Here is a 23,001-nt window from a genome sequence, read left to right on the forward strand (position 1 = left end):
TGTTTACATTTTCCATTTTGTTTCCAGTGACACATTTAGGGTGAAAAAGTCGCCAAAACGGTCTCCTCTCTCTGATCCACCTTCCCAGGTACAGTGTTCTTTGATCATGACGGTTTTATGTGGCCCCTCGCCGATGGTTTTTCTTCCTTGTTGACAAAGCTTTGCTTTCCACTCATCCCGGGCATGCTTCCAAGATCATGTTTCCAAGACCCTCTTCTTGCCTCCTATGTGGAGGGTCCCTCGCATTTGCAAGACGTGTTGATCTCTTCACTTTGCGGAAGATCATAGTGTGTCCTGAGAGTGGGAAGACATTCAGTAAAAATGTTAGTTGGGCTCTAGAGGACCCGTTCTCCATTCAGGCCAGTTCATCTGCTGTGAACTTCTAGTACTGTCGAGTGGAGAAAGACTCTTGAGATGAATGAATACGCAGTGAGAAGGTAAAAAAAAAACTCAGCATGCGTCAGGAGCACTGCATTGTGCAGCTAAATTGGAGTGGGAAGAAAAGGGAACTCCACCCCAAAGAAGTGGGGCTTGGGTTCTTTCTTTATTAGAGTCCCTCTCACCAGTTCCTCCATTAGATGTATTCCATTTCTTCTACGCTGTTTCCAGACCAAGGAAGATTATCCTCAAGCCTGTCAGTCATACATCTAGGGCTAATTTCTGGGTCATAGAACAAGCAAACCTCCTACCCCTCCAAGTCTGAGCCAGCAAAGTCCCAGCCTGCAGACCCTGGCCAGGGTGGGGGCAGTGGAGGGAAGCACTCAGCCCTGGGGATGGGGGTCAGGTCCTCACTGAAGCTCCACCCTGACCTATTCCACGTCACACTCTCCAATGGAAATGGAGATATGATCCCCCTTTTCTGCCTCCAGTGACTAGTGTGATGAGTGTCAGGTGACTCTGGTGATACTGATGTGCAGGCCCGAAGCCCTGTCTGAGCATCGCACAGTAATCGGTCATAAAACTAGCAGGAACGCTCAAGTAACCAAGATATAAAATCCTGATTTAAAAAAAAAAAATCATGGTTACTCCCTGAAACAAACCATCACAAAAGGAGATTCATAGAGGGAAGAATCTGTATGTCCATCTCCTTCCTTAATGGACTATTTGGAGCAGAGTTGGAGAAGAGCGTGCGGAGGATTGTGACCAGGACCTGTCCTGACTCACGGGGCCCCAGAACTGTGGGTGGAAGCAGTTTCTGACCAAGAGTCTGATGAGACAAGAAACTGCTTCTCTTCTCTTTGCAGGACTCCACCCCAGCTGCTACACCAGAAACGCCACCGGTGATCTCTGCAGTGGTCCACGCCACAGATGAGGAAAAGCTGGCGGTCACCAACCAGAAGTGGACATGCATGACGGTGGACCTGGAGGCTGACAAGCAGGACTACCCGCAGCCCTCGGACCTGTCCACCTTTGTAAACGAGACCAAATTCAGTTCCCCCACTGAGGGTAAGCAACCCTGTGGCCAGCCGGACCCCAACTCTGCCTCGGAGAATACTGGCCCTAGGGAGCCTGAGGCCAGGAGAGATTCTCAGCCAGGTAACCATGGGATCATTATGTGAGAGCGTCTGGACATCTCCTGCTGCACTTGAAGCTCAGGCTGCGTTTGAAAACAGCCTGAGACTTGAAACCAGCTGTCCCTTGACCCATGATTCCTGCTAAGAGCTGGCACGGTGCCCTCTGATTCCACCTCAGGACTCATCAAGCGGGTCCTGAGCACCCACTTGAGCTTTGCCTGTGGCTTACGTCCCCTCTGTGATTTTGATAAACAGCTCCAAGGGAGTGTCATTCAAGTCAAACTCTCAGTGTAGGTCACTGACCTGGAGTCGCTGGGTGCCACCATTATTCCCAGGTCCCATACGGTGTTCAGATACTATGGCCACACCTTTTAATCAAACCTCAAACCAGAGACTCACCCTAGGCTTGCTAAGAGGACCGATTCCCTCCTCAGAAATGGGCTCCAGACACTGCTTATTCCATTAATATCCTCCTTCCTCCTGTGTGTATTCAGTTTCAGTGTTTTTTTTTTTTTTTTTGAGACGGAGTTTCACTCTTGTCCAGGCTGGATTGCAGCGGTGTGATCTCTGTCACTGCAACCTCCATCTTCTGGGTTCAATGGATTCTCCTGTGTCAGCCTCCCAAGTAGCTGGGATTACAGGCATGCATCACCATGCCCGGCTAATTTTTTGCATTTTTAGTAGAGATGGGGTTTCACCATGTTGGTCAGACTGGTCTCAAACTCCTGACCTTGTGATCTGCCCGCCCGGCCTCCCAAAGCGCTGGGATTACAGGCCAGCCTGTACCCAGCGGATTTCTAACAGGTTTTTTTTTTTTAACTGAGTAGAAATCACTGTGAAGAAGATCACACATGAACATCTGGTCTCCACTTCTTTGCTGCTAGTAAGAGACTAAGATCTCCTTTAAACTGCTTCCTCCCTCCCTGTCTGGGTGGGGTGGTAGTGTCATGAGGGTGCAAGTCGATTTTAATTGTAACTCAAAAACCCCCACCTTCTTCTGGCTGCTCTTGCACAGTCAGGCCTCTCTCCCTGGTTTGCTTTGTGCCCACGAGGGCTTGGAATGGTACCAGTGTGCATTTATGGTAGATCTATTTCATATTTTTCAGAATATTGGATTCTTCTCCCTACTCAAAACTGCCTTTGTAAAGTTGACAATGAAAAGATGATCCCATTATGTATACTTGCACTTCTTGGCATTTTGTTTTGTGTAAAATGGAGCCTTTCAGTTGGCTGTCAGGTTGGCCCTCTGGTTTGGAGTTTGAGAAGTCTAAAAGTGACCATCTTGGCCAAGCGCCGTGGCTCATGCCTGTAATCCCAGCACTTTGGGAGACTGAGGCAAATAGATCACTTGAGCTCAGGAGTTCAAGACCAGCCTGGGCAACATGACAAAACCCTGTCTCTACCCAAAATACAAAAAATTAGATGGGCATGGTGCTATGTGCCTGTGGTCCCAGCTATTCACGAGGCTGAGGGGGGAGGATCACTTGAGCTCAGGAGGCAGAGGTTGCAGTGAGCCTAGATTGTGCCACTATACTCCATCCTGGGTGGCAGTGAGACTCTGCCTCCAAAAAAAAAATATTAAGGAGTGGCCGTCTTGCTCTAACCTGACCCCAGAGGCCCTACGATCTGGCCTCAGCCTCCCTTGGATCCTCATTTTCCTCTGCACCTGCATCTGAGGCAGGAGACTTTTCCCGAACACCCCTCATTCAGCTGCCTCTGCAGTGCTGCTGCAGACCCCACCTGCTGGAACACCCTACCCCAACCCACACTGCACTCTGTCACCTCAACCCTGTTTCCCACCCTTTCCTTAGTGCTGTCCCCTCCCAGCCTTTCCCTGGACATCCGCTCCTGGCTCTGCTCACCTTTAGTGCTTGGTCTGGGCCAAGCTGGGGGCACATAACACCATAATGATGATGTGTGTGCATTTCTTGCTTCCCAGCTAGCTTGTATGTTTCCTGAAGGCAGTAACTTTGTCAGGTTCATCTTTGTTCCTCATAGCACCCTCAGCATCATAGGGGCTAAAGACAGGTTTGTGAAAGAAAGGTCATACAAGGTCAGGCAGGTCCACGGCTTAGTAGTGTCAACCCAGCAATTTGATCTTGTGATGGGTATCACCTGCATCAGGTGTGGAGGGCTGCGGGAAGGAAGTTTTACATCCCAGAGGCAGCAAGCGACATTTGAGTACAAGCATCAGACTTGGCCGTTTTGATAGCACCTGTGGTGGGTCACATCCCCTGAGCTTTATAAGAAATTTCTAAATGTCAGAGAAAAGCATTTAGAAACCACCCTGAAGTTGGGGCTGGGCGCGGTGGCTCTTGCCTGTAATCCCAGCACTTTGAGAGGCTGAGGCAGGCAGATTACTTGAGGTCAGGAGTTAGAGACCAGCCTGACCAACATGGAGAAACCCAGTCTCTACTAAAAATACAAAAACTAGCCAGTCATGGTGTTGGGCACCTGTAATCCCAGCTACTAGGGAGGCTGGGGCAGGAGAATTGTTTGAACCTGGGAGGTGCAGGTTGCAGTGAGCTGAGGTCACACCACTGCACTCCAGGCTGGGTGACGGAGTGAGACTGTCCCAAAAAAAAAAAAAAAAAGAAAGAAAAGAAGAAGCCAGCCTGAACTAGGCATATGATTTTGATGCATGTATGTCTTTAGTTTTATGGTCAGGAACTAAAGCATTTTTTTCTTAGAAAAATCTAAAAATCCTAACAGTACTTTTAGACCTACTAACATGTACCTCATTCACAAGTCTCAGAGACTGTTCGGTGGCCATCCAGTCTCCCTGTGTCCTTTAACACAGCTCTGTTAGTCCCTCCTTCCCACCTCTCCCAGCGGGGAACGTGCCCTCCTTGAAAGTCCCAGCTATTCTATGAGGTCAGACACCGCCACTGTGGCACTGCAGAGCTCAGGAATTCAGGCTTGCCATTTTGATAGCACCTATGGTGAGTGGCATCTCTTGAGCTTGATAAGAAATTTCTAAATGTCACCGTTAGAAGGCTGACAGTGGAGAAGCTGGAGGCAGCCTCCCTGCCTCTTTCCCTGGGTTCTTTTCTTCTTCCATAACATAATGTTACTTAGGTTAAAAGTTCCAGAAATATTGGCCATGAGCAGGAATAGATGGGATCACACTCCTTTCCATGTGTGTCACCCACTGAACCCACTGAAGGTTTTTATCTTACAGCATTTTATTTCAGCCTACAAAACTAGGCACTTTGAGCTCCACTTGGTAGATAAGTCAACAGGCAAGGAGACATCAGGGGAGTTGGCTTCCCTGATCCTGGGAACGGAGACCAGGACTCAGCAGCCTCCTTCTGGCTTCTGCATGGGGCTCTTACCCGTTCCCAGCAAGAGCCCAACAATTAGAGTCAGATGAAAGAAACACTCCAGCCCTCTCACTGTGCGGTGCCCTTGTATGAAGTGATTACCAAAAGCACCCCTCAGGAATGACAGGACCCATGAACAATAGCTGAGGCTCTTCCGATAGGAGCGGCCACACATGTTAGCAAGGGCCATCTCCTCCAGTTGAGAATATGATGTGCCACTTGGTATGTTAGTGTCATCCTTCCTGGCCTGCCAGCTGTGTGTGGCATGGTGTGAAAATGGGGCTGAAAATGGATGTGGCTTCACCTCCGGGTCTGCCCTTTGAGGCTTAGGATTTGAAGCAGATGAGTGAGATCTTGAAAACCAACTTCAGAAAGATGTTTCTTCAAAATATATCAGAGATCACCCAAGATGTCAGGAGGAGGTACTTATTTTTCTTACACCCTGTCCAGGCCATTTTGGAAATTATAAATCAGGACCCCAAATGACTGTGATTGCAACAAGCAGGGCGTGTTCTGAAGGAGCATCCCCAGGCGCTGCCACTCACCTGGGATTGACGGGGAGGGCTGTGGGCCTCCTGGCACCAGGCATCTTACAAATGCAAACACTTCTCTGGGTGTCAGAGAATCCCACTTTTGCACTGTCAGTTGCTCCTTTTAATGGGTGGAGTGAGGGACACGGGACAGTGGGAAGGGATTTCCTTTTGGCAGGTAGCAGAGAAGCAGATGAGTAAGCTTCATGACCTGAAACTCACCCAGATTCAGTCACCAGAAGAGCTGAGGTTCCAACTGGGACGCTTCACAGAGGCAAGCTGGTAACCGGAGCTGGGTACTCACCTAGGGCTACAGTCCCTGAGAAATCTCTGCAGCGGTCTGTTGCTCATTCATGCCTCCTGGGTGCCCTGTGCTATATTGGAGTGTGCTGAGAGATTTCTGCTAAATAATTTGGAGCATATAATACCTTGGCAATTGTAATGATACCTTGAAGAGGCAGCTGATTCACTATTATTTTCTCAACTTAAACAGTTTATAATAGAATAGTAAAATGATAATCCTGGGGTTCTCTACCTGGGACGTGATAGATCAGGAGGAGACTCTAAACATCACCTCATCCATCCCTGTTTTTCTCCTCTTTCCCCCTCTTTTTTTTTTTTTTTTTTTTGGACAGAGTCTTGCTCTGTTGCCCCGGCTGACGTGCAGTGGTGCGATCTCAGCTCACTGCAACCTCCACCTCCTGGGTTCTGGTGATTCTTCTGCCTCAGCCTCCCAAGTAGCTGGGACAACAGGTGTGTACCTGGCTAATTTTTGTGTTTTTAGTAGAGACGGGATTTCACCATGTTGGCCAGGCTGGTCTCGAACTCCTGACCTCAAATGATCCACCAGCCTCAGCTTCCCAAAGTTCTGGAGTTATAGGTGTGAGCCACTGTGCCGTGTCCTGCTTCTCATTTTTAAGGTGAGGAGGAGATAAAGTCTTTACAAATTGATGCTTCTGTGTCTTAAGTTGGGGCAGACCCTGGGGTTCAGGTTTGGTGTGAAAGTCAGAAACACTTTCTTTACTCATCTCTATTCAGGATGAAACAGGTCTTTCTGGCCTTTAATCCACAAAACTGTCTTCAATCTCATGAGCTGGCCATGCAGACTAGAAGGATATGTTTAGCTCACCAAGGGAGATTCAGGGATTCCAGAAAGATTGTCCACGTGTTTCAGTAGTTGAGGTTATTCAGCCATTTGTAGGTTTTAAGAAAGTCTTCCAGGAAATGTGTCATTTTAAAGCTCATATTTTTTTGATGATGCTTTTAATAATAGGCAGAAATAAAGGTGCTTTAAACCAGATCTGCTATTTATATTTATTTTAATCTTTAAAAAAGTTGAAAGATTAAACTTTATGGATTGCCACTGATGCTTTTTTACAGTGGGTTTCTGAGCAGATCACTCTTCACCTCTGGGTTTCTTTTTAAGTAGAAAAGGGGCATCTGGAAGCTCTAGATTGTGGCGTCTAGGGTGACAGAAGTGGCTGCTGTCTCATTCACCACTGTATCCACTATGCCCTGCACAGTGCAGAGCATATAGGAGGCGCTCCATCTCTTTGCTGGACAGGGAGTTAGTTGAGTGTCAGTTCAGTTTCCAGGTACTGGAGGCAGGCAGTGGTGTTTCCTGTCTCCATTGAGTGTACGGGATTTTCTCCAAACAATTTGAAACAGGACATTTCTCCATCCATTGGACTTTACTAGTCTTTGAGTTTGAAAATGGATTTGGACCAGCCCTGTAGACACTGGTAGACCCCTGGGAAAGGCTCCAGGTGACTTGCAAAGCTTCTCTTACCAGCAGCACGGAAGGAACAATACCGGTTTTCCCTCACTTCAGAGCGTGGCCACAGCTGAATACCCAGAGAGGGACAAGTAAGGGTCCAATTCCAAAACATCATGAGGATATGTCATTCCATGTGTTGCACATGAGAGTTACAGAGGAAACCAGCACCCAGAAGGCACGTGCTCTCTTATAGGAGCGCTCAGCGCAGAGCGCCCAGGTCCGGCCACACTCGGGCTGTGTTTGGTTGTGCCATGGAATTCCTCAGCTTCCCTAATGGCAGAAGCGCCTTTACAGCAAGACATTTACTGATTGTGTGAAAATAGCCTAGCTGAGCCTTTTCTTCAGGCTATATCAGAAGTCTCTAGGCAGTGGGCACCATCCGATAGCCCAGAGCCCTGTGGTGGCACCCACCCTGCCTGGCGCAAATCTTCCCATTTTTTTCCTCTGGCACTAACATCATCTTTTGTTTTTGTGTTTGTTTTTGGGTTTTTTGCAGAGTTGGATTACAGAAACTCCTATGAAATTGAATATATGGAAAAAATTGGCTCCTCCTTACCTGTAAGTTCCTCTGCCTCGGGCCACTTAGGGGACTTGCTTTCCTGCCTGCAGGGGCCTCCTCCCCTGTGCAGAGTGTCTCTGGGAGCTCAGACCCCAAATCGAGTGCTCTTTGTGCCCACAGCTTCCTGGGTGCACAGCAATGATGGACTGGGGCTGGGGAGGTTTGAGGTTTGTACTCATTCCACTTTGTTTGGCATTTTCAGGGAGAAAATGATAGAATACAATTAGATGTCCTGCAGAATTACTTTCCCAGACTGAGAAAGAGCTAGAGATTTCTTTGAAAAAAAAAGATGTTGGTTGTTTTTCAGGTATACTATTAGCTGTTTTTGAGAAATTGTTTTAAGTAACTGAATATTTTCTCTGGGCAATAAGCCTTTCCCTTTCTCCCTGCTTTTTGATTTTTCTTTTCTTTTTTTTTTTTTTTTTGTTTTTGAGACAGAGTCTTGCTCTGTCCCTCAGGCTGGAGTGCAGTGGCGCAATCTCAGCTCACTGCAGCCTCCGCCTCTGGGTTCAAGAGATTCTCCTGCCTCGGCCTCTTGAGTAACTGGGACTACAGGCGTGCGCTACCACACCCAGCTAATTTTTATATATTTTTAGTAGAGACGGGGTTTTACTGTGTTGGCCAGGATGGTCTCAATCTCTTGACATCATGATCCACCTGCCTCAGCCTCCCAAAGTGCTGGGATTATAGGTGTGAGCCACCGTGCCCGGCCTGCTTTTTCATATTAAGAGCTTATCATGGGCACTGTCTTTCCTGGCATAATACCTGCTGCCCTTGGAATAATTCCAAGCTCGACTTCTTGCTGTTGTCTGGCGATGCCCTCAAAGACGTGTGGCACGCAGGAGGGCTTGCTTACAGCACCGCACGGCCCTGGGCATGTGGTTCCTGTCTTTATCTTTCTTTGCATCAGTCGTAGATGCTGCGGTGGCTGCTCCCAGACCACAGGTTGCTGTAAGTTAGACCTGAAGGTTAGGCAGGAGCATGTCCCCATGCACAGGCTTAACTCAAGCGCCAAGTCAGTGAGATCACAGCTCCCCGAGTGAAGTGTGTGGGCTTTGTCATCATCCCCTGGTGCGTTGCTTAAAGAGCTTACCTCCGTAGTCACAACTGTGTCCCCAGAGGCTGATGCCACATACATAATACTGAGGATGAGACATTTTACTGCTGAAGTGGAACTGTCATGTGCTTTGAGGTCTTTGATTTAAATGGATTGAAACCACAAGGGCCCCCTTCCTCTTGTGCCCACCCACTGCCCAGTGTGTTGGCAGGCCTTGTGGATGAATTTCGTGAGGAGCATGCCCTGCTCAGGGACAGCAGAGCCACCCAGAAATTGCATGCCGTGCAGAGCAGCATGCCTGCTGGCCATTGCAGGGACTTCTTTGGAGATCCCAGCAGGGCATGTGGAGGGGTCTTCCACAGTCTCCCCATCACTGAGAGTTGCCAGTGTCCATTTCTGGGCTTGGCATCCCACAGCCCCTGTTTCTAGCCCGGTTGAGCTGTCTCCAGGCCCTGCCCCTGCCCTGGGCTCATTCAGCTATGGTCAGCCCAGGTCTGGTCTTTTGCCCTACCTATCTGTTTATCCTCAGTGGCCAGCACAGCTCCTGGCTCAGAGAGAGGGCTCAGTAAACGTTGGTGAATTGAACAGAGTCCAGCTCAGCAACGCCATGGGCGTCTTTTCCGCTGACGCACGTTCCTACTTGGACTCAGTTGTACTCTCTCTGCATCCTCCTTCCCTCCCGGCCTCCCCACCGCACTCCCAACTGGGCCCCATTTCCTCCTCTCTTCTGGTGGCTCCAGAACACTGAAGGCTTTTCCCTGATGGGCTGTTCGTTCCCTGTTGAAAGTGCTTTGGTTTTCATCTCAGTTGCACTTTCAGGCCAGCTGTACCCACGCTGATACGTGACTTTGATCCCTGCAGCAGGACGATGACGCCCCGAAGAAGCAGGCCTTGTACCTTATGTTCGATACTTCTCAGGAGAGCCCTGTCAAGTCACCTCCCGTCCACATGTCAGAGTCCCCGACGCCGTGTTCAGGGTACGACTTCCATCATGATGACAGAGTTACAAATCACACTGGATGCTCCAAAGCCTCTGAACGCCTTCATGCTGTTATTTCAACTTCATTTCAGTGCATAGATTCAGGCTGTCAGTGCTCCATATGTGTGTGTGTGTGTGTGTGTGTGTGTGTGTGTGTGTGTGTGTGTGTTTACTTTTTGCTTTTTCTTGTTAAAATAGAGACAGGGTCTCACTATGTTGCCCAGGCTGGTTTCAAACTCCTGGGCTCAAGTGCTTCTCCCTCCTCCGCCTCCCAAAGTGCTGGAATTACAGGCATGAGCCATGGTGCCTGGCCAGCCCACACTTCAGTCTCGTGAATCTCCACAGGGACATAAATGCATTGGTTTTATTACTGGCTGCCCTTTGGACTAAAATGAAGTCCTTCAACAGCTGAGTGTGTGACTCACCCGTATAATCTCGCCCAGTGTGCACACACTTTATTCCATCATTTGTCTAAAGGGGGACACTGTGGCCCAGCATTCAGAGCCTGAATCCCACCTGTACCCTCTCCTGGTTATGTGACCTGATGGGAGGTACTTGGCTCTCCTGTGCCTCGGTTTCCTTGCATGTAAAGTAAAAGTAATAATGAAACGGACCTCGCAGGGAGTATGTGAAGATTAAAGGAGGCTGTCAGTTTTCCAGAGCCTCCCCAACCTGCGCAGCGGGGAGAGGGCACCTGCCTTCCAGAGAGATGCCGTGTGTAAAGCTCTTGTTGAAGTACCTGGCACATATCAAGTGCCTGGGTACATTGTTGACGTGGGTGTTCATGTTTGTATTCATCAAGGCTAATGTTTGGAGCCGTGCATTGTTTGATCAAGTAAGTGTGGGCATTGCTGTAAGATTTGGACCAGCCTATCTGTCTGCCTCCCTCTTTAAGCAGGAGGAGTGAAAGCTCTTGCACTGACTTCTCAAACTTACAAAAGAGACTGCAAGCTGCCCAGAGTGGTGAGAAAAATGATGATGGTGGTGACGTTATTAAAATGGTAGCGGCACCAGTACTGCATTAAGTGCTTTACAGCAATGCAGAGTCTCATTTAATCTTCACAGAGAGACCTATTGTCACCATCTTACAGAGGAGGAAATGGAGGCATGGTACCCATCACTTCCCCCGAGTCCACAACCAAGCAGCTGGTAGTCCTGACTCCAGAACTCGGGTCTATGGCCAGTGGCATCTGTGCTTCTGCCTCTCCCTTGTCACTTGGCCCTGGGGTGACTGCCTAGCTAGAGGCTGCATGGCCAGTGGAGACCTGGCCCATATCCCTCTGGAAGTCCAGGACTCCTTGTGGTATTAACTTTGTCAGGGCATCCTGGTTGATTTCAGTGGATTTCCCTATGAGAAGACTCTAAAAATGCCCTTTGCTTCCCCCAGGTCAAGTTTTGAAGAGACTGAAGCCCTTGTGAACGCTGCTACCAAAACCCAGCATCCTGTCCCACGAGGGCTGGCCTCTAACCAAGAGCCACACTTGCAGGGGCCAGAAAAATCCTCCCAGAAGGAGCTGGAGGCCATGGCCTTGGGCACCCCTTCAGAGGCAATTGAAATTGTAAGTGGGGTTGGAGGGCCCCAGATCACAGGGGTGGGGTGTGGGCCAGCTGTGTATTGTCACCAAGAAGGCCAGGCCTTCAGAGCAACACTCACCTGGCACCTGCCATGGGTCCCACCCTGACTCCCTGACCACAGAAGCCAACCTGGAAGATCCCATACCATGAGGATGAGGGGGAGGTTCTGTGTTCACACCTATGTTGTTTTGCATTTCTTACTTAAGTACTTTATATGCCTTCAGTGTTATTTATTTTCCATATTTTGCCCCTTAGGACCTGACTGTTGCTTTGGAGCAGTTGCTAAGCAGTCCTCTGCCACTTCATTCTTGATGGCAGAGGGCAGGGGATGCTTCTTTTGGGAAACAGTTAGTTTTCCTGGGACTCAGTGATGGGAATGTCTCCTGTTTAAAGACCAGGACTTTTCCTCTCCCCAAGCCCTGCTGGGGTCTTGCAAAACAAATAGAGCTGAGCTGAAGGCCTCACCTACCCCCAGTCCCTGCACTGCACATGTACCACGTGGCCTTGTGCATGCCCCAAAGTAAGTGATTCCCATGCCAGGCTCTTCCACGCATCTGGAATGCACCATCCTTCTAGGTGAATTTTATTTTTATTTCCTCTACCTCCCGCCCAGCAATCCCCAAGCAGGTGTGAAGCCCTTGATTTAGTGTGTTATTTTTGTTGTTCTGTGTTAGTAGGCCATTTCTCTCATGCATCAAATGTCTATTGAGCACCTACTGTGTGTCTGGCAGTTGGATGCTGGGGTGGATACTAAAAAGAGGATCTAGATGTGAATCAATCTCTCACGTTAATACTCTGAAACACACATCCATGGTTCACTTTCTACAAAGCTGGCTTCTGATTCTGAGGTCTTTCTGATCTATCAGAAGACACTTTTTCACTTGAAATCATCTTTCCGTGATTTAGAAAATGACCTTTACCAAAACCTGACTTTTTTGGATATGTGTAAATACTTGAAGGTATTTCTTGATGAGTTATGTTTGGACAACCCACCAACTAACTGGCCTTTCGCCTTCCACTAGCTGGCTCCCATTCATCAACCAGGGAGCGAGGGTGGCGTGGGGGTGGGAGGACACGGAAGTCTGCGCTGTGGGGAGGGGGTTGGGTCTGCCAATCTCAAGATGTCCATTGTCAGCATGTGGGAATTAGTCCAGATGGAGCCACAAGTAATGGCAGCTAATTGATACTCTCTTTAGCCTCAAGGCAGAAATGTCCAGCAAATGGCAGCGTGGGCCTTGCTTGGAATCAATATCACTCTTTGTTCTCCTCTATTTTTCTTGTGTGTCCTCCTCTCTGCCGGTGTTCAGACCTCTCCCGAGGGCTCCTTTGCCTCTGCTGACGCCCTCCTCAGCAGGCTAGCTCACCCCGGCTCTCTCTGTGGTGCACTTGACTATCTGGAGCCCGACTTAGCAGAAAAGAACCCCCCACTATTCGCTCAGAAACTTCAGGTTTGTAGCCCACGTGTGACCTTTCGGGAGTTTGTCAAAACCTCAGTAGAGAATGAACCCCCGAGGCCCAAATGAAATGAGGCAGGATTTGATGAGGAACTGCTGAGAATGTTCCCAGTGACCTATCTTCCCTTTAAAGAATGGTATATGTGACATTCTTTACCCAGGATACCAAAGTGATACAAATTGTGTAATTACATATTGAACAAACCATTTCCATTTCAATTTGGAAACTGGGCCCAAATCGTCATTTTTTAGAAGCACTGATGGCCCCAAAAGCAATTTCTGTGATTTATTCACTGAACCAAGAATATCAGATCACCATTGAGCCAAGCTGTTTATGTACACGTGGCTATCTCAGACTCCCATTGAGATAACATCTGGGCTCAGTCTTGCATCTGGAACAAAAAACAATGATGTACTCTGTGCTTTAAATTTGACAACTTAATTTGATATCCTCTAGACTAGGATGTTCAGAGCAAACCTAGAGAGACTGTTAACAGCCATCTGAGAGGCGCAGATCCATTCATGGAGACTGTTGGCCAACTTCCCCTTAAGAAAGAAAAAGGGAAAGAAATCAAAAGGAAAAAGTCCAGTACAAATTTTGATCCCATTTTGAAAATCATTTCATATTCAACTGCACAATACTCCCCAACAGACATTCAAAAGGGTGATTTTTTTAAAAAGGAAATTAAATGCTTATTTCATGATCTGCTGAGGTGTTAATTGTGAGAGAAAGGCGGAGCGTGTGTTTTTCCCGAGTGCCTGTCTTGACACATTTTCATGGCACGTTCATTTCTCGGATGTGGAAACCATTGACGTCTGTCTTGATGCATTCCCTGCGGTTTGCCCACACCCCCGCGGGCAGGAGGAGTTAGAGTTTGCCATCATGCGGATAGAAGCTCTGAAGCTGGCCAGGCAGATTGCTTTGGCTTCCCGAAGCCACCAGGATGCCAAGGTACCGGTTTGCTGCCGCGTGCGCCACCTCCTGAGAATGTCGTGTGCCGCTGGGGTCCAGAAGCTGCTTTGCTAACCATCCGCCAGGCGGGCATCGTCGGTGTCCAGCAAAGGGTCATTTCCAAAAAGCTGAAAGCATCGCTCTTGTATAAACACACTGAGCACGTAGCTAAGATCTGTTTAACTCAATAATGCTAAACCAGTGGGATGGTAATGCTGGTTAAATGGAGGGTAATAGAGAGACCAACGTATAGGTCAGCGGGGTGAAGAAGGATAGCCTAAGATGGCAAAGTTGGATAGAAAGCTGGTTAGCACCGATTCAACAGAGCAAAAAAAATATGACCTTTGAGGGTTTTTTTTTCTACAGATGGCCATTTGCTTCTCTATTGAACAAAAATAATTTGCAACTTTTCTATTTTCTGGAAGTTAACATATAACTTTGCTGAGATGAGACCCTTATCAGTAATACATAGTAAGTGAAACCAAGGCATTTGATGATACCCTAGACCAGGCCTACACAATCCTTTCTGTAAAGTGCAGATAAGTATTTCCACCCTTGTGGGCCATACTGTCTGGCACTGTTCCAATAAAACTTTACCTATCTATTTGTTTTTGTTTTTTTACAAAAAAGGACAGTGGGCCATTTGGCCCACGGAGTTTCCCCAATTCCTGGTTTCAGCATGGAGTATAACATTGTCAGGGCATGCAGAAATCTTTTTGCCTGGCTTCCAAGTTTGGGGTAACTTTTCCTAACAACTTAAATGAGCTGCTGATGACATGCAGAACGTGTGTTTGCCCCTGGACTGTCCGTGCAAACCTTGATCTCTGAGGGTGGCATCATTCCCACCCCTCACCCCACCTGGAGTGGGACAGACTGATGAACCTGGTGTGTCAGATTGTGCTCCGTGGCTTTGAACAAGCAGGTAAACGTCTCTGGGCCTTAGTTTTGCCATTCATGAGATGGGGCTGATAATAGCCAGTTTACAGGTGGCTATGAGGATGACAGACAGCTGATGTGCAGAGAGTGGCGCCCTGCTTGACACATAGTAGGTGTTTGATAAAAGAAGGCGCTGCGTCAGCTAAGACTTCCCTTTTGCCTCTGTTACTGGATCAGGTGCTCTCAGCATCTCTCCTTGGTAGGTGGATCCGGGTCCCATTTTACAGATGGGGACATGGAGCCACTTGACAGTGATTCACCAGCCTGTTGGGGAGTAGAACTCAGGATTCCAAGCGAGAGGCCCCTAGCTGGGTGTGGTGGTGCACACCTGTAGTTCTAGCTACTTGGGAGGCTGAGGTGGGAGGATTGCTTGAGCCCATGAGTTCAAGGTTACAGTGAGCCATGATCACGTCATTGCACTCCAGCCAGGGTGACAGAGTGACCCCCTAACTTTAAAAACAAATGTAAAAATGGGAGCCCCTGGCCTGCCTGCCTTGAGTAACAGCTCATCTGCAGAGGGGGGCAGTGGCATCTGTGTCTGTCATCCTTGGTACAGGACTAGGAGTCCGGCTGCTGCTCTGGCCCTGAGGGCCCCTAGTGTGATCTCCTTGGCCATACCCAAAAGAGAGGCCCCTTCCAGAGGCAGGAGGTGGTTACACTGTGGGTGTGCAAGCTGGGAACAGTGAGACCCAGGGCAGGGACAAGAATACAAATGCAGATTGGGGATGTCCTCATTCTTGTTGCCAAACCATAAGCTTAGGTTGAACTTCCATGAAAGCAAGATTTTTAGAGAGCATGAAGCAGTGAGGATCCCCCAGCCCCACCACTAGATTTATTTCTAGATATTCTTGGGGCTTAAAGACAGAATGAATTGTGTGCAGTTTGGCCACTACAAGTACCGTGTATTCCTGTCCAGAGTTTGAGGTGGAATTGAGCATGTTTGGTGAATAGCTCGGGGTGGAGTTGGAGTGTGCTGGGTGCCCTGGTCCCCCCACTGCCTCCTTTGGAGAGCAGCCAGAGAAAACTCTTGGCAAATAATGGCCAGGAGTTGACTTTTTGTCAATTACAGGCTTTTCTCAGAATATGTGCCGGATTCTGAGTTAGAAAATAGTGTCGTGTGTGTTCATAGCGTGTGAGTCGCAGAGGCAGCCCAAGCCACCTCTTTTGTTTCAGAAATGTATGCTCAAAGGAACATTCATTCTTTGAGGGTAGAACTGTCTCTGGGTAAATAGGGAACGTTTTTCTCTAACAGAGTAACTTGTACTGCTTTTGTGAAAAGCACATTACTTGCTGATGTTGGCCTGTGGAAAATAGATGCTGTCCCTGTAGCTACCCAGCCCAAGGGTGGTCCAGGAGCCTGACCTCAAGTTGGTCCCTGTTGGTTTTTTTTACAAATAGAAAGATTGTCCCTCGCTGTATTGGATGGAAACTGCTGATGCATAGGAAGAGAAAACAGCAGCTGTGTATCCCATTTGCCTTTTTTTCTGGCCATATATTTCAGCTGTAGGTGACACAGTTCCGTCATTTTGCCAACATGGTCTTAAGCTGTTGCTAACACAAAGATGAAATCACTTGGAATGAAAAATATCATATTGTATGGGTGAAAATCACCATGAGATAGAGTGGGGAGTGATTTTCTGGCTGTTCTCTAGAGCAGCTTTGACTTCCATTTGTCTTTAGACCGATGGAGAGCTGAGTCAGCCCTGGAGGAGCTGCTGTGGGGGGTTTCTCCATCTCAGTTAGAAAATGTGAGAAATGAGGAAAAGTCCTTAGGGACTGGGGTGTCAGGCTGCGGTCTTATCATTATTTTTCTTCTACATCTTCTGGCCAAATGGAATTCGGCTGTGTCCTCCTGGGGGCAAACCTGACCAAGGTCCCTGGAAATGTGGTGCAGCAGCCCTGAATTGAACACTCAGCCACGTCAGACGGAACGTGAGTGTCGTGTCTGGGTGGCTCTCCAAGAGGTGCAAGCTATGGGCCTTTCTGGATGGGGGGACCCAATATGAAGACTGAAGGATATGGCTGGGTTGCTTAGGAACAAGGCACACAAATAACAAGATTCAGGAAGGGGTGAGTCCTAGCAAGAGGCCCCCAGGGTGGGTGAGTGGTGTGGCCCTTCAGTCCAGGCCTAGAAAAGGCCAATGCCTGGAACTTCCATGAGCAGGAGAAGGAGTTGGGGCAACCCGTGTTGTCATAGAGCAGCCTGGCACCACGTCCCATGTTCCCCTCTCTATTGCTGTGTCACAGACTATCCCCTCATATGTACACATTAAACCGAGGTTCAAAAGGAGGGAGATGCGATGCCCAAAAGCCACAAGAACAGCCTGAGAAGAGTGACAAGGACCGGCTCGCGAGCACCCGTGTATTTGGCTCTTTGGAGCATCTGTGGTTATTGCTTAGAGGCTATATCTTGACTCAGTGGGCAGGAGCAGCTGGCTGGTGCCAGTGGTGGGCGTGGCATAAGGCATGATGCTCAGTGCCACCCCAAGATTGCCACTCCTCCTGGGCTTGGGGACTCCCTGTGGTCAGAATTGGATGGGGCAGCACCCGGCGGAGGCCACTTTCCTGCTTGGGAGGCAGCACATGACCTGGACACCCTCTGAGTGCCAGGCCTGTGTCTATGCACCGTGCCCTTGACCCAGGTGGCTGTCATCTCCCTTGCTCATCCTGACTCCTGGTCTCACCCCTCCGTGGCCCCTCTGGCATGGCTCTCCCATCCTCAGATGTGCAGATGCTCTCTCCAGAATTTCCTTCTGTCTGCTCCAGGGGACAGGGATCCTGCACCAGTGCCAGCCCCTCCCCCCCATGTCTGCCAGCAGGGAACTGTCCACAGGGGCCCTTGAGCCAGGGTGAGTACTAGAACCCCACCCCTGGCTGCCAGCAGGAAGGACCCAGGCACAGCCTGCAGGTGTGAAGCGGTGACAGTGGCCAGAGGTTCTCACAGGTCGCAGGACTTGAGTGGAATTAAGGTTGAAAATTGGTTGCAAAGGCCCATGCCTTCTGCGGCACAGCCATTTTACATTTCCATTTGTGATTCTAGTGCCTTTTTTGGCCCCTCTAAAATAGCAAGTAGGGGTTACATGAGAGAAACAAAGTTTAATCGAAAAATATCTGATCTTAAAATATCAGTGACAGACAAAGCTATTAATTTCAGTTAAAAACAATTCTTGGTCGTAAGGAGAAACCAGAGTGTACACAATGAATTTCATCAACACGCAGATACTTGGGCAGTAATTCAAGAGGGCTCTGAAGTCATCTGTTCCTTTGTTGAAAACACCAGGTGGCTGGGATAAAGGGGGTCAGTGAACAGTCTACAGGGTAGTGTCCGTTTGCATTTTCTTACAAGACTCACTATTTTATTGATTTTTTTCATTCCCTTTCTTGTTTTACAAAGGACTTTAAGCAGCATGAAGATTATTAATTCCTTCATCAGTCATATTTAGTTTCTGCCCAGTATGATAAAGTTAGTTTTAATGAAATCAATTTTCTCCTGCACTGCAGGGAGCCTGCTTACTTTGGTCAACATTGAATCTCATTCTGGGAAACCCTCTGGCCCGGTCTCTGAGATTCTCCATTTTTTCATCTTCAGAAGGTCCACGCTGAGTTTGATGGTGACTGATGTTGCTCATTAAAAAAAAACTCACACACAAAAAACACATACTTGTTGACTTTAAAAGTGATGGGAACAGTTTTTGTTTTTCCTTTTAAAATCCTTTGCCTATTTTTTTTATTTAAAGACAGAGTCTCACTCTGTCACCCAGGCTGGAGCAATCTCAGCTCACTGCAATCTTTGCCTCCTGGGCTTTAAGTGATTTTCATGCCTCCGCCTCCCAAGTAGCTGGGATTACAGGCAGGGATCACCACGCACGGGTAATTTTTATATTTTTAGTAGAGACAGGGTTTTGCCATTGACCAGGCTGCTCTTGAACTCCTGACTTCAAGTGATCCACCTGGCTTCGCCTCCCAAAGTGTTCAGATTACAGGTATGAGCCACTGCATCCATCTCCCCAATATTTTTTATTAAATGTTTTTACAGAGATGGGGTCTCACAGTGTTACCCAGGCTGTTCTCAAACTCCTGACCTCAAAGGGTCCTCACACCTCAGCCTCCCAAAGTGTTGGGATTATAGGTGTGAGCCACCACACTCCGTAAAATTCCTTCGGAATTGTATGTTTATGAACTTTCTCCATAAAGACAAATGTTGAGTCTTGATCTCTGTGTAATTTTCCAACTACTTCCTTAGAAGTTCCCCCATGACAAGCAGAACTGTGAAAACCACTCTCAAACAGTAGAGGTGGACCCCTGCACGTGAGAGGCTCTGGCCCCATGGCCTGGTGGTGCCCTTGCTTCTGGGAGGTCAGCCTGCCTCTGCTGAGAGCTGTTAATGTATATTCTGGTCAAGTGTCCTTGAAACAGAGGCTTCTTGGGAGCCTGAGCCTGCCCTGTTCTCACATGAGCGAGTCTCTGGCATCTGGTTGAAGGGGACTGTGCACTCCCATCTCTGGCCAGTGGATCATCTGTGTCCTGCTTCAGGGCTACCCCAAGTATGCCAGGCCAGGCAGGCGCCATGAAATCTAGGCAACAGGCCTTCTCTTCCAGGACAACCGAAACGATGTAATTTCACCCTGCATGTCTACAGCTAACTAACTGGTCCTAACTCGGTCATCTCCGGTCCTATCCATTAAGCTTCTCCTTGAGTTTTCTAAGCTGCCTCCCTTCTCGGGTTCATTTCCCTGATGCCATCGTAGGGTAGACATGCCTGTTCTTGTGGTGGAAGAGACCAATTCTGTACGGGTACCTTGAGGCCCACTGCCTTCCCAGTTACTGTTGGCTCTTTAATCTTACCAGCTGTCCTTGATAAGCCCTCAAAACTCTTTCCCCAAATCTCCCTCTCTCTACACTGTGGTGGCCTTTCACCATTCAGTTTCCTACCATAATTCCCCAAGGGAAGAAGTTGTCCTGTTCTGCCTGTTACAGCACTCGAAGATCAATAACTAGGGAGGAGCTTCGCCTGGGCAGCCATGGCAGCGCTCCGAGGTTAATGCATAGGACTGAGAGTGTGGTTGGTTTGATGTTTCATTCGCAGTAGAGGTAGACTGACAACCCGGCTGTGCTGGTCGAGGATGCTGCTAACACTGCATTTCAACTGTGTTGCAAATTGCCGAGCATTTTGTGCAAAGGGAAGAAGAATAACCACAGACTCCCCCTCACCTCTGGGAGGCTAGCATCTGCCCTCCACAAAAGGTCGTAAAGCCTCAAATCAGTACTGGTTGGATGGGTTGGTGTGGTGGATCACGCCACTTGTTCAGGGTCTCATCAGCAAATGTGGATATTGTCATTGACCCAGTTTTTAATTTTCCCATTGACGTAACAGATTTCAGGGCAACAGAATGCCAACATAACTCTCACATCCAGAAACTCTACCCAGCCAAAGGCGATACTGGCTGATGATATAGTAGGCCTTAAGCTTTGTGTGACTCAGCATCCTTTCAAATGGAGCTAAGCAAATACCCCCAAAATTGAAATGTAAACAGTCTTACCAAAGTGATCAAATCTGTGGTTATTCAAAACTAGGCAAACGTAGACTAGAATTCAACATTATTCGCCATTGAGATCTTATTTTGGAAGTGGAGCCTGCTGAATAGCACCCTGAGTTCTCAGGCGCTGTGCCTAAGTGGCTCAGCGTGTGATAAATGGCAGAGATAAGCAGGTACCAGACACACTGGACTCCAAGGCCTGGGAGCCGCAGGGGCCTCTGCCATTAGCCCTTTGTCTGCCTGCACAGGTGCAGAATGATAGATCTCCATCCATAGACACTACTCGGCATTTCCCTGTTCATCAGTCTTTGCACTTTCTCATACTTCTGATGTTCTTTGTTTCAAAACCATACAACTGGCCCATTCATGAGAGGGTGAGTGTAATCCTCTTTGTCATATGATTAATGTTAACTCTTTTTTTTTTTTTTGTTAATTAAAAACCATTCCACAGAGAGAGGCTGCTCACCCAACAGATGTCTCCATCTCCAAAACAGCCTTGTACTCCCGCATCGGGACCGCCGAGGTGGAGAAGCCTGCGAGCCTTCTGTTCCAGCAGCCCGACCTGGACTCCACCCTCCAGATTGCCAGAGCAGAGGTACTGTGGCATGTGGCGTGGCCACGCTCTTCCTGCCACTTACTAATAAACACATATGCTCACAGTCCACAAAGCCAGTGTCTTTGGAGACAGGCTTGGTCCTCTGAATGCTGCAGGCAAAGGTGTGTGGCAGACGGTAGGTTTTGATCTTCCTGACACTGTGTGCAATGGGCCTTTTGGGCCTTGTTGAATTTGTAACAAAAAGCATGCCTCTTTCAGCTGCTCCCCAGTGGGCACTGTGAAAGTCTGATATCTGACTTCTTTCTTTTTCATGCTCAGGGAAGTTCTCTGAATGTAATTATCATTTGTTGTAGGAAGTTTTCATTCCCCATTTATTCACTGTCTCCTTTTCTTGATCTGTGAATTGCTCAGAGCTGAATTCACTCATCTGGGGCTAACCTTTCTCTTCTTCTCCCTGAACTAGATCATAACCAAGGAGAGAGAAGTGTCAGAATGGAAAGATAAATATGAAGAAAGCAGGCGGGAAGTGATGGAAATGAGGTGAGTTGGGGAGCCGAGCCTTGCTCGCGCCTGAGGGATGCTTTTACCTGTGGTTTGATGATGAGCGGAGCTGGTGTGGTCCACAGGGGAGCGTCTTCTGTAGAAATTCTCTCTCCTTCATTACACATGGTTCCTATTTTTTTAAAGTATTTTTGCTCTAATACTATTACTAAAATAGCATGCACATGAATTAAAGAATGCATTGAAATAAATACATCTACAATGCAAAACATATCTTCACACTCAGCCTCCCATTCCAAAACCTGCAGGTGACTCTCTTCTGTTTCTGGTGGCTCCTTCCAAGAATTTTCCATTTTTCATCACAAATGTGACAGTGAATCTAAACAGCCTCTTTTTTCTCCAAAACCAAAGAGAGCGCGCAGTATATATTATTCTATACTCTTTTTATTTTATTTATTTATTTTTTTGAGACAGAGTTTCACTCTTTTTGCCCAGGATGGAGTGCAGTGGTGCCATCTTGGCTCACTGCAACCTCCACCCTCGCTGGGTTCAAGTGATTCTCCTACCTCAGCCTCCTGGGTAGTGGTGATTACAGGTGTCTGCTTCCACACCTGGCTAATTTTTTGTATTTTTAGTAGAGATAGGGTTTCACCATACTGGCCAGGCTGGTCTTGAACTCCTGACCTCAGGTGATCCACCTGCCTCAGCCTCCCAATATGCTGGGATTACAGGCATGAACCACCGTGGCCAGCCCACTCTTTTTAAATTTATCAGCATATCTTGGACATATTTTTTATTCCTCTCTGTCTCATTCTGTTTAGCAAGTGCTTAATAGTTCATTGGACGGATGTAACATAATTAATTGAACCAGTCTCTGTGGATGAACATTTAGGATGTTTCCTGACTTTAGCCTAAATGATTTAATTTCATTTGTGGTATATTGTAATAGAAATATAGTCACCACATATAGTGTACATAAGTACAATGGCGGATACTAGTTGATTATCAGATCAATTGCATTCCTGGCTACCATTTTAAGTAGAAAGCAAACTTTAGGTAATCATATCCCATTTTCTAGGTCATGGTAAGATCTTCCTGAAACTCTCCTGTTCGTTCCTTCTTTCTGCTGGTGGTTTCCTGTGATCACCTCTGGACATTAAGCTTAGTGTGCTATTTCACATTCAAACGAGAGCCCTGCAGTTGCATTATTTTTAAACCTCTTTGTTTCGTCTCTTATTTTAGGGGCATGGGTGGCTCTAGTTTTTTGCATGCACTGAACATGAAGCATGGCATCCCGGGAAGGCTGGAAGTTCTGTCTCTAATTTCTTTTGCCTCCTGGGAGCTTTGCCTTCTTGGTGCCTGGGGAGTGCTTATTTGTGATTTGAGAAGTTGTACCTCTGAGGGGCCCCCAGGAGATACCATTTACTAGCTGATGTGGTAGGATTTCAAGATGTCACCAGCTGGCGCAGATGTGCCAGCATTTAATGGCCCGAATGTCAGCCCATCAGCCTCTGGAGGTAGACCAGGTGAAAACCAGGCTCTGCTTCCCAGCCACTCCGGGGCACCTTACTTAACTCTATGCCTCACTTTGCTTATCTTTAAAATGGGGGTAAATAACAGTGCCTCAATGGAGTACAGCAGAAGGATTATGAACAAAGGCTGCAGTGTCTCATGCTTGGATTCACATCTGGGCTCTGCCACTTGGCAGCCCTGGGATCCTGGAAGAATGTCTGGATCACACTTACCCCAGT

General features: G+C 47.9%; 1 protein-coding gene across 32 annotated transcripts in view; it reads left to right on the forward strand.

The window, feature by feature from the left end:
* TACC2 (transforming acidic coiled-coil containing protein 2) overlaps positions 1-23,001 on the forward strand; it is a 257,255-nt gene that overhangs the window by 212,079 nt on the left and 22,175 nt on the right. For 11 of the 32 annotated variants that reach the window (XM_032281873.1, XM_032281868.1, XM_032281882.1 and 8 more), the window contains 9 exons: positions 28-88; positions 1,245-1,536; positions 7,641-7,702; positions 9,622-9,737; positions 11,127-11,298; positions 12,622-12,762; positions 13,631-13,720; positions 20,645-20,788; positions 21,213-21,289. In XM_032281873.1, coding sequence (XP_032137764.1) covers positions 28-88; positions 1,245-1,536; positions 7,641-7,702; positions 9,622-9,737; positions 11,127-11,298; positions 12,622-12,762; positions 13,631-13,720; positions 20,645-20,788; positions 21,213-21,289 — 1,155 coding nt within the window. The other 21 variants (XM_032281896.1, XM_032281871.1, XM_032281874.1 and 18 more) reach the window with 9 other exon arrangements.

Source organism: Sapajus apella, unplaced genomic scaffold, assembly GCF_009761245.1.
Source record: "Sapajus apella isolate SASKATOON/1434 unplaced genomic scaffold, GSC_monkey_1.0 scaffold13, whole genome shotgun sequence".
NCBI classification, from domain to species: Eukaryota; Metazoa; Chordata; class Mammalia; order Primates; family Cebidae; genus Sapajus; species Sapajus apella.